Source organism: Centroberyx affinis, unplaced genomic scaffold (assembly GCF_046629955.1).
Source record: "Centroberyx affinis isolate AG114_WGS23_722 - 3 ecotype Tasmania unplaced genomic scaffold, CSIRO-AGI_Caff_v1 ptg005091l_1, whole genome shotgun sequence".
Taxonomy (NCBI): Eukaryota; Metazoa; Chordata; class Actinopteri; order Beryciformes; family Berycidae; genus Centroberyx; species Centroberyx affinis.
Window position 1 is genome coordinate 461764 of NW_027282520.1, and position 12140 is coordinate 473903.

Genomic DNA, 12140 nt, shown 5'->3' on the forward strand with positions numbered 1-12140 from the left:
CACATGCTGAGAGAAGCTTTGCATTAATTCATTCAGTTTTAACTTCACAGTCAGCATATTGAAAGAAAAGAGAATAGAATTATCCCCAGTGCCTCTTCAGCCTACTCACAAGGAAACATGAAAAAACAGAGGAGAGAGACAGAAAGAGAGAGAGAGGAGAAATGACACAAAGGGAGTAACAGCAGAGAGAGAGAGAGAGAGAGAGAGAGAGAGCAGACATTGTGGACAGAGATGGGGAGAATGAGATAGAGGGAAAAAGAGAGGGCAGATAGAGAGATGAGGGGGGGGGGGTGCTGTTGAGGAGGGGTGGAGGCTTTGTAAATCTGTGGGGCTGGAGGCGCATTTGAATTCAGGCTGTGTGTCTCCTGCGCTAGCGGAATGTTACCTGCTCTAGCATGGCAACAGAGAGAGAGAGCAGCAGTGTTCTTCAGCTGCAGCCTCCCCACACACACACACACACACACACATACACACACACACACGTGCATACACTGTCACTACAGGAGTGAAAAGAGTGACTCAGGTAAGCAGGAACGCCCCTGATGAGAGGACCCTTGAGATAGAGGAGGAGCGTGGTGGAGAGAGAGAGAGAGAGAGAGAGAGAGAGATATTGGGAGGAGCTACAGCTGGAGGTTGAGGAGGAAGAAGGGAGGAAAACGCACAGAAACCCCAAATCTCCGAATCTGGACCTGATTCCACAGCTCTCTGGGTGGGCTGCGAGGGAGGGATAGAGGAGTGATAGAGGCGAGACAGATGTGGAGCGATTCGGGAGCTGTGATTGGACGGGTCTGAGGGGGGACTACAGAGAGAGACACACAGAGAGAAGAAAATGACATTTACTTTATGTCTCAAGACCATGCAGGGGGCTTTTTGCCGGTAGGGGCTGTTGAGCTGAGGGGGGGGAGGGAGGGGGGTGGCGGGGGGGGGGTGGCGAGGAAGCTGGAGGGGAGGTTCTGCGACAGGGTGAGGAGGGATAGAGAGAGAGGGGTGAGGAGAGGTGGGTGGAGGTGAGAGGGTGCATTGTAAATAAACACAGGATGGGAGATGAAGTCCTCCCCCCCCCCACCTGCACCCCCCTGCTGAGATGAGGTGAGCACACACACACACACACACACACACACACACACACTCCTCAGCACGCCAGACTGTGTGCATGTCTCAGAGGGAGCCGCTGGATTTGGGATAAGTGCAGATTGGACAACAGAGAGCGGAGGACTTGGAAGATGCTGTGAGACGCTGGTGTCAGGACCACCCGCCTCTGCATGGACTCATCTGAGGACAGAACTTATGAGAGGGATCAGCTGCTGAACCTCGCCTGATCCTCCCTGCTAGAACCTGTGGACTTGGGGAGTTGGGATTCAGATTTTTTTTTTGAGGGGGGGGGGATCCCTGAACTGCCGGCGATCAGGTGGATCACCTGTGCCATGAGGATCCTGGCCTGAGGACACCGACCCCCGGAGGCTCTACCGGCCTGTCCCCTCCTCTCCCCCCCCTCCTGGATGTCTTGATGTATTGCTGTGGGCTGGGACACTGGCGGAGAGTGCAGTCCACCTATGTAAGTGACCATCGCAGCATCACATGCAGCAGCATCCGTCCTTTTGATCCCATAGCAACAGTGGAGTTGTTTTGTGGCAGGAAAGGGAGAGAGGGAGGGAGGGAGGGAAGCTGAGAGACAGCACAACAACATAAAAAGAACTGTACAATGAGATGATTGCATGTATGCCACTGCAGTGTGTATCCAATGTAGCCTCTGCATACTTTGACTCTTAAGAATGACAGTCGTGGGGATGCTCATTCATTCACATTCAATGCCAGACATCCTTTGCATTCTACTCCATGTCTGCATGTAATGTCTGCATGTAAGCGAGCACAGTAATAGCAGCTATAGTGTACTAGCAGCTGTGACTGTGACGCTTACAACCTGTTATTTGCTGCCGAGGTGTTCATGCACCCTACTCAATATCGCTCTATTGGCTGTAACTGCCTGCGAGTGCTCAGCTGGGCTGCGGTTTATCAGGACAGACAGTGGCGTTGTCAAACAGCTCTCTGTATTGATTTCAGTACACAGGACTTCATAAAAAATACTAGCTAAAAGCCGATACCCGCCGTTGGATGCTTTCACCGCCGTTTCATTTTCCCAGAGGCAACAGTTTGATTTCATCACCGATCATCTTGTTGCTCCATGCCGTAAGCATGTATACAGTGTCAGTAAGGAGAAGTACACCATTTGTAGGCAGTATCGCATACCAGACTAGGTGATTGTTCTACAGGCGATAACTCCTTTAGGTGCAGACTAGAGTTGTTGGAGTTCAGGCTGTTGGTGTGTGGTCCAGGAAGGGTTTTCTCCCACCGTCTGACCTGGCGGAGCTGTCTGAAGGAGGAGAGGAGCGAGGGAGGACAGTTGGGCGCAGTTATCTCATTACGGGCCAGGTTTTACTGTCCTCTCAATGACACGGAGGAGCAGGGAAGACAGGGTGACTCACACTCTTCTCCTCTAGCTGTCTCTCTTTCTGTCCCGTCTTTCCTTTCTCTCACTCTTCGGATCGCCCTCTCCTCCTCCCCTGCTATTCCTTGCTCTCTGTCTGTCTCGGTGTCCCTTTCTCTTTCTCCCTCTGTTGCATCTCTTTGTCTGTCCATTGTTCTTCTTCTCTCTCTGTCTCTACTCACCCTCTGTTAAGTCCTGGTAAAGCTGACAGTATGGAGTCTCAGAGCTGTGCATTGTATGATGAGGCAGACTGCAGAAGACCCTATCATACCCACATTCCTACAGGAAATAGGCTTACTGTCAGCCCTCAGCACTCAATAGGCTGTGCAGAGCCTCGCAGATTAACACGTACCACTGCGTGGTATGTGTGCCCACCTCAGCAACAAGCAAGGAAAGAGGCTTACCGAATCAAAGGGCAGGGACGGCTAAAAGCCATGACACATCAAGAAGTGGGACCTGGAACCAGCATTCAGTGTAGTGTCATTGATTTCGACTGCTTACAACAGTTTAGTGTAAAAAAGTCTCTAAGCCGGGGCAATGCATGTTGATATTAAAGGAAATACAATATGATATATCTACAAAAATCGTTGTAAGTCGCACTCATACAAATATTGAAAGGTTGAGAAGGCACACCTAAGGAAGCTGCTACAGACCTAGACACATAGGCTACTGTAGTTTCAGGTTCAGAGAGTAAGGACACATACACCTGTGTATGTGTCAATCAGTCAATCAGTAACCAATGGCTAGCAACCAATGGGTAATACAGTAATGGGTAAAACAGTATTAGTCCAGTGTTTTAAGTTAAAAGGCAATATAACATCTATAGACTGAAAACTCTTACAAAGCATTTTAACAATTCAATAGTGCAGTATACACCAAATGTCATATTTATTCAAATGCATTTGCCATAATATATTTTCAAAAATACATCCACAAAATACATGAAGATATAAATAAGAAAAAAAAGTGCACTCAGCCACCAACAATGAATGATAAATTGTCATTGCCCTTCAGTCTAATGGTGTCCAAGTGCATTACTCATCTGTTGTTTTCTCTCTGTTTGCTATATCATATTATTTGCTATGATGCCAACTGCGCACAGTCAGCACTGAGATTAAAAAAGATGAATCAATCAAAGTCACGACTTGGTTTTGGATACACCTCTTATTTGGCTCGATGCACATCCTAAGCTCTACACCAGCTTTTATATAGTAGGGAATTTCAGCTTAGTTTATGGCAAAAATAGCAAATCCCTGTTAAAACTCGACTGGTCCAGCCTAAACCACAGGTAGTGTTAAATTCACATTTTTCGAGGCTGTTCCTCCAGGTGTGGGTCCATGATATCGGCCCTTGCTGGCAGGAGACAGAGCTGGATTACCTTAAGTGCTTGCCTGGCTCTAAGACGGGGCTTAAGACATCCTACTGTCCCCTGCTTAGCGGCTGCTGTTTTTATAATGCCGTGCTGAGAATGCCAGTTCTGTCAGGACGGCCCGGCCAACAGGTGAGGGGCGGGGCTGCCATCAGGTCAGGCCACAGCCGTTAGCCTGTAGCCATTATGCAAATGGTATATTACACAGGGCCTAACCTGATTTACACAGCGTCCTTAGAAAGATAAATCTTCTTAAGTGCTATTTTTTTGTAACTTTAGTCTTAAGAAAAAGTTAAGACAAGTTGATATTCATCAAAATAGGTTTTATGCATTTTCTTAACTTTCTTCTTAATTTTGCTTCCTAGGAAAATACTTACAATTCTATATGATACTAATAATAATACAGATTCTTGAAAGCATTCTCAAATTTGTTCTTTTTTTCTTACCATTAAAGGCCCCTCCTTCCATTTGTCTTAAAATAGTTGCAGTAAAAAGGTAAGCCTCTAAATTCATTCATTTAAACACATTTTAAACAAGTAGTATATATTTCAAAGTATTAATAGTTTTCCTTACTGTATCTTACATTTTAAGCTTAATATTTTATTGTAAAGTTTAGCTTTTCACTATTTTTATGTGTCTCATGAAAAGAAGCGAGCAAATGAGACAGTCACACTTAGGAAATCTTTAGCCAAAAGGCAGTCACCAGTTTTACAGCCTAAATAATTATTCAAAATTGTTTTCTAGATGTAAGTACTATGGGTTAAAACAGAGAGGAAAATCCCCCTTTTATGCTTGTTTACATCACGGTTGTCAGGTAGGCCCTATTTCAGAAGATCGTAAGTATGAAACCAATCGAAGTTCATAAGAAAGATGAGACTTATCTTAAGAAAATATTAGCCTTCTTATAAGAACTTCCTAAAATTTGTTTTGTGCAGTTTTGTGTGTCCGGCCGCAGTACGCCTCAGTACTGTACCATGTCACTATGTCACTGTACTTTGGGGGGATTTCAACTGATTCACATGGTTTTTAATACTTAAAGCCCCCTTCACTGACCTCAAAAACAATTTGAGACAAGCCTTGCAAGCAAATCATTGGTTTACAAGGCAGAGTAGATGTAACAACAGATTCCAGCCAACTGAAACAGGCAAAGCTGTGCATCCCGACCTGGATTCGCCTGCTGTATACCTGAACCTCAGTTTGAGCAGGATTGTGAATGTTGGAGATAATCGTACATCACACTTTGAGTTTTTATAATGCCGTGCTGAGAATGCCAGTTCTGTCAGGACGGCCCGGCCAACAGGTGAGGGGCGGGGCTGCCATCAGGTCAGGCCACAGCCGTTAGCCCCATTATGCAAATGGTATATTACACAGGGCCTAACCTGATTTACACAGCGTCCTTAGAAAGATAAATCTTCTTAAGTGCTATTTTTTTGTAACTTTAGTCTTAAGAAAAAGTTAAGACAAGTTGATATTCATCAAAATAGGTTTTATGCATTTTCTTAACTTTCTTCTTAATTTTGCTTCCTAGGAAAATACTTACAATTCTATATGATACTAATAATAATACAGATTCTTGAAAGCATTCTCAAATTTGTTCTTTTTTTCTTACCATTAAAGGCCCCTCCTTCCATTTGTCTTAAAATAGTTGCAGTAAAAAGGTAAGCCTCTAAATTCATTCATTTAAACACATTTTAAACAAGTAGTATATATTTCAAAGTATTAATAGTTTTCCTTACTGTATCTTACATTTTAAGCTTAATATTTTATTGTAAAGTTTAGCTTTTCACTATTTTTATGTGTCTCATGAAAAGAAGCGAGCAAATGAGACAGTCACACTTAGGAAATCTTTAGCCAAAAGGCAGTCACCAGTTTTACAGCCTAAATAATTATTCAAAATTGTTTTCTAGATGTAAGTACTATGGGTTAAAACAGAGAGGAAAATCCCCCTTTTATGCTTGTTTACATCACGGTTGTCAGGTAGGCCCTATTTCAGAAGATCGTAAGTATGAAACCAATCGAAGTTCATAAGAAAGATGAGACTTATCTTAAGAAAATATTAGCCTTCTTATAAGAACTTCCTAAAATTTGTTTTGTGCAGTTTTGTGTGTCCGGCCGCAGTACGCCTCAGTACTGTACCATGTCACTATGTCACTGTACTTTGGGGGGATTTCAACTGATTCACATGGTTTTTAATACTTAAAGCCCCCTTCACTGACCTCAAAAACAATTTGAGACAAGCCTTGCAAGCAAATCATTGGTTTACAAGGCAGAGTAGATGTAACAACAGATTCCAGCCAACTGAAACAGGCAAAGCTGTGCATCCCGACCTGGATTCGCCTGCTGTATACCTGAACCTCAGTTTGAGCAGGATTGTGAATGTTGGAGATAATCGTACATCACACTTTGAGACTGTGGAGAGAAAGCTTAAAAATTTGAATGAACAGATAATGTCACTGGGTGGAAGCATTTACCTTGTCTGATTTTCAGTGTTGACAGTGAGGTTCTCTCTTTACCTGCTTCCCGACAAATTTTAACTGTCCTGAAATCTGATTCCTGGAGTGTATATTCACCTGCTGTCACCTGTCCCGTGTCTTCAAATCTGTACGGGTGAAAGAGAGGAGACAAGGAGAGGAGGGAACTCAACAGTTTTGAAACATGCCCTCTGTCTCACAGCATGACCATGAACGTCTGCTGACTTCTGGTCTGATCTGATTATTATATTCACAATGTTATATTCAATGCTATATCATTATTCTGGGGTGTGATTGACAGATCCACAGGTACCACATTTAGATTTATTCATACCAGTATTTCCTCTACATTTAATAGCAGTGGTTGTGGGAGTTTTTGGTTTTGGTTCTATGTCCGTCTCTGTTTTAATGTCAGTTCTAGTGCAGACTACAGCACTAAAGTTATACAAAATATACACTCATTTTTATTTTGGGTTATTTTTTATTTTTTTTGCTGCAGTGGCTCACTACTGTTGAGTGGATCTATAGGCAGCGCAGATCCATACAGAGCCGGGATGGACATCGATTTTGATGCTGAATCCTGTGGATTTGGTAAACGTAACAAGCTGTGGTTGGTATTGACTTGTTGCCTCCTCACACTGCTGTTTCCTACTTCACTGGAGGCGATGGGATTGTTAATCATAGATGAGTCTCTGTGCAGGACCACCAGCCTCTCTAGGATGCTCAGCTATGTGTTTTTATAGAATGAAAAGAGTTGAGGATAGTGGATTGAATGTGCTGGGGTTGCAGTAATCTGATTACAGTTGTTGAATAAAACACATCATGTTTGAAGGGAAAAGGTGTTTAGGTTGAGATGGTAGCAACGAACAGAATTTTGCCCAAGTTAAAGAAATGTTTGGGTTATGGTTTTAGATTGGTAAAACTATTTAAACTGCATCTGTGAACTGGAATACATTTTCCAATATCTTATGGATTTGGGGAACAAAGTAAACCAAAGTAACCAGATGACATTTCTGAGTTTGAGTGAATTATGTTATCAATTACAAATTTAGCAGGTAATCTGTAATCTGTAGTTGATTACATTTTGAAAGTAACCTTTTCAAACTTGAGAGTGCAATATATTCAAAGGTTTCCAACCTAGTTTATGACTTTGGGACTCCAGAGGGGAGCACGGTAAAACTGAGGTTGGGATTTGGGTTTGGCAAAGAGTGAGATCCATCTATAATACCATCAACCTCTCATTCTCTCAGTCCCTCCCTCCTTCACTATCTCTCTCTGACCAATCACAGGCAAGGAGCTCACCAGTCCGATGATGATTTCGAATCAAAACCATACATGCAAGTTGATGGGCTAACACGCACAGGAGCATAGACAAGCAATACATACAGTCTCTCTCTCTCTGTGTGTCTCTCTCTCTCTTTCTCTGTTTCCGCCCCCGTCACTCCCTCCCACTCTCTCAGTCCCACTGCTGTAGTAGAGAAAGGGGCAGAGACTGAGCAAGTCATGGTGAAATATATTTCACAATAACCAATTCCATGTCCTGAGCCGACATGTTTTTGTCTTTACATAATCCCACGGTGGGGATCAGTAACCTGCCGCCCCGACATGCCCTCTGCTGCTCCACCTACACCGACTGGCCCTCTCCAGTCGTCTCTCCTCCTCCACTCCATCACCTCCTCCTCTTCCTCCCTCCCTCGCTCACTCTCTCTCCCTTCATCCCTCCATCGTGCTTCCTGTGCTCTCACCGTCGCTCCATCCCTCTGCCTCTCTCCATCTCTCTCTGGCTCGTCTCTCCTATCCCTCTCCCCTTATTCCTCCCTCCCTTCCCATCTCTCCCTCCATCCCTCTCTTTTAAATCTCTCCTCTCCCAGCTGTTGGGGAGGGCAGGATTGGCCGCTCGCTGGCGCCAGCCTCCGGCATCACGGAGGAGGGGCATCGGCCAGATGTTTGGTCGCGTATTCATGCAGGGTTCAAACACATTATGAACCCAAAGAGAGGGGGGGACAGCCAGTGACAAGAGGAAGGAAGAGGAGGAATCAGGAGGGAAGGCTGAACTTTTCTGCGTGTTCTATTTCTGCCTCCGACAGTGCAACTTGCCAGCAGTTATCCTTCTTTTTTATCTTTCTCTCTCCCACTCCTCCTCCTTCTTGGGTCTATTTTTGAGCATGTTTAGCTGGGTGTGATTGGAGGGCGACGTTCCAGGCAGATGTAAGATTTATCTGGTAAGGGTTGTTGGCACAGGGAACAGTGGAGGAAGTCAAATGAAAAGCCTGTCTCCATGCCCAGCTGGCTGCTGCTGAGGTGGACTGGGCTCTGTGTGCGCGAGGACGCTGAGTGGAAGGGATCGGGAGTTGGGCCCTGCTCCACCAGCGAGCCATGTCAAAAGTGCCCAAGAACAAAAATGTCTCCTGGGTGAGTACTGCGTCTCTGGCTGTAGGTGGGGAGGGGAGTGGAGGAGGGGGGAGGGGGGAGGGGGGAGGGGGACGGCTGTGGGAGGATTACAACAGGTCAGTTTGAGTGCTTTTTCATTTCTGTCTGCCTTATCTGCTTTGGAATTTGTTATCTTTGCCTGTACGTTCATAGACGAGTTTGGGAATTTCAACCCGCAGCGTTTTGGCATCACGCAGATTCAAAACACAGTTGATGTGCAGAGTTGTTTGCTCAGGTTGGGACCTCAGGAAGATCATCCTTTATAGAAAACTGCTCAATTCAGGGATCCATTGGGCTAATATGTGAGTTCTTATGAGTTTTTATTGGACAAGACAGTTAGCAAAACATGTCTATACCAGCAAAGGACGTTGTCTTTGATGGCTCTTTTGCGCATCTGCCTTGCTGTGTCCCCCCCTCCTCCAACAGCTGTGCAGTCAAAGCTGTCCTAAAGCCCTTGGCGCTCTTCTCCAGCCTGCATGACACCATGCTGCCGGGCCAATTTAAAAAAAACACTCACACCATGAAGCACCAATTAGGCCCAAATCAGTGAGTGTGGAGCAGGAGGGGCCAAATTATGCTGAGTTTCCCAATTAGGCAAGACACACAGCTGAATGACTTTAATGTAAGAGAGAATTGAAAAGTGTTAAACATTTTGGTTCTGTCCACTTGCTGGCGACAATTCAATTAATTCTGTTTTTAAGGTCAAGCAGATGTGTGTTTTCCAGCTGGCGGTATTGATAGAAGGCAGAGTGGGGGACCGAGGTCTGGAGCCTCGCCTGGAGTTGTGCGTGCCGAGCCCCAGCTTTACACCACATACACATACACACACAAACACACACACACACACACACGTACCGGCCTGTAAGAAGCTTAGGGACAGATGTGTGTTTATGTGTGTGTGTGACAGCACATGTGCACATGGGCACGTGTGTGCACTGGTGTGTGTACAGAGGGAGTGTGGCAGGGGGTGAGATGAGAGAGGCGTACTGTACGCTTTTGTGGGGTTGTGTGTTAGTGGCTCTGTGAATAATGCAGTACTGTGCATCATATGAGCTGTTCCTTTCTGTATTGGGTTGATAAGGTGTCAATCTTTTGGTCAGAAATACTGTAGCAGTTGAATATACAATAATGGAAATATATAGAGAGCACCTGATTTATCTTATATCATATTAACTTGCATCCACTTTGTGTTGTGTCCACATTTAACACCATCCAAGTGTCTGTCAAGTGCAGCTCAAGTAATTGAAATATTTGAAAGCATAATCTATGTTTTGAATTTTATGTTTGCATTATTATAATTCAAAAATTTGAGTCAGAATATAGAGTTTGCCATCCATCCCAGCAGTTTGAAACTCCCACATGGGCTTACAGTGCAAGAAACTTCATTATACACTTTGTAGATTCTGGCAGAAACACTTGCATACTCTGCATGCATGATACTTGAGTTTGGGTGAGGATATGATTAGACTGTACACAGTTGCAGCGTGATCCATGGATGCAGAGTGTCTTCCAAGGCCCATGTGGGCTGCTGGGGTGCATGACACTTGAATAAAAATAAGCTAATGTACATATAACTGCTTCAATGTGTTTCGATTACTCACAGGATATTTTCGCTTCTTCATGTACTTCATGAATAGCTGCTTTCAGCACCACAGGAAAGATCAGACTCTCTTATGTAATAACTTCACATTTGTGCTTAGAGTGAGCGAAAGTAAGCGGGAGACAATTTGGGTATTTCTTTGGCGCTCCGGGGCTAAGAGCTGGCTCTTGCTCGAGGAGATTTGAGGTGTCATAGAGCAGATTTCGTAAAGCCCCGGGTCTGGTTCACTCCCAGGTCATGGGCTAAACGTTGGGACCTTGGGTTTACAGTGAGTGACGTTTTGAGAGAAAGTGTTGCTGCGGAATCCTGCGGTGAAGTACAGCTGCATTGACAACCTTATATGGATATGTGATATATTATTTTAGTGTTACTCAAACACTCTAGAATAGAATAGAACAGAACACAACACCATAATATATCTTTATGATTGCCTCCTGTCTCCTGTTTTCCTTTCGACAAAGACATAAACTGTCATCTTGATTTTGCAGACTCCGGCACTGAAGAAGCAAGATAAACATAAAATCCCAAACAAACACAGGTGATAAATATGTGACCATAGCTGTCCTGGCTTTGTCTTGATAGGATTATTTGTTGGTGTAAAACACAGAGAAACAGAAATAAGGATGAGTAATGTGCTACTTCATCAAATGACTAGCAGCAAGACGTATAGCTGCTGTACACGCGCTTGTATTAGTGTGTGTGTATGTATTTGGCTCTGTGACTGTGTGTGTGTGTGCGTGTGAGTGTGTGTGTGTGTGTGTGTGTGTGTGTGTAAGACTGTGTCGTAGCATGTGTACAGTGGCCTGAACCCTAATGGCCGTTCCAACAGTGGGGATATTAAGTAGATAGGATATTAATAGGTATGGGGAGTGTGTTTAAGTGTGTATCTGTATGTGTGTATGTGTGTGTGTGTGTGTGTGTCTGACCCACTGAGGTCAGCTTCACAGCACCTCGCCCCACACTGTCCCACCCCGGCCCAGCCCACCTCAGCCCCGGATATTTAATTTTCCATTCTCCATTATGTAACACACTCATGTGTGTCCCTCCGCTCCCAAAGCCTCCCTGGAGATCTGGGTACCTCCCCTCATCGCCCATCTGCTGCTGCCCCCCTGCCTGGCTGTCTGGGCTACAGGCCACAGTGCCAAATGGACCGCAAAACGTTGCTTACCTTTAAAGGATGTTTTATGCTATTTATGTAGTAGTGTGTCTATCTACATACATGCATGCATACATTTACACGTGGTTTCACACACATGCATGGATTCACACCTAATCAGTTCCACCATATGAGGGTAATTTGAGGATAAATGGAAAGAAAGAAATCACTGCTGGGGTGACTGAGTTCCCAGCTTTCACTTGCTGAGTTTAGGTACTGTAGTTTGGGCCAGCCTGTGTAATAGTGTTGGGTTGATACTTGACCAGTAGGATGCTGAAAAAAAATGATATAATGACCCTGGGCTAATGTGGTCAGAGAAAAAGATGATTATGCTCATGTGATGAATAGTATAAATTATGGTGAATAACACATCCACCAGACAAATGTAGGCCTACCTATTGTTCTACAGCTGTACTTTAAAGACAAAAAAATGCATTATGTACTGCTAGCCTTTAAATGTCATCTTGCTATTTTGGAACCAAGCTGTTATAATACTCCTATTTGTGCAGCCAAACCCCCAGCAAGTTGTTTGGATCCACACACTAATCTGGCGTCACACGCGCAGCGGATGTAGCCAACTAGTCAACAACATAAATGATAAATTCCCCACTTTGCACACTCAGCGTTAC

At 44.5% G+C, this 12140-nt stretch overlaps 1 protein-coding gene across 1 annotated transcript in view; it reads left to right on the forward strand.

The window, feature by feature from the left end:
• The first annotated feature begins 1507 nt into the window (after positions 1-1507).
• The window catches only part of cacnb2b (calcium channel, voltage-dependent, beta 2b), a 34004-nt gene continuing 23371 nt past the window's right edge, over positions 1508-12140 (forward strand). Inside the window, exon 1 of the mRNA XM_071546018.1 lies at positions 1508-1555. Within this exon, the coding sequence (XP_071402119.1) occupies positions 1508-1555 (48 nt within the window). The remainder of the gene's footprint in view (positions 1556-12140) is intronic.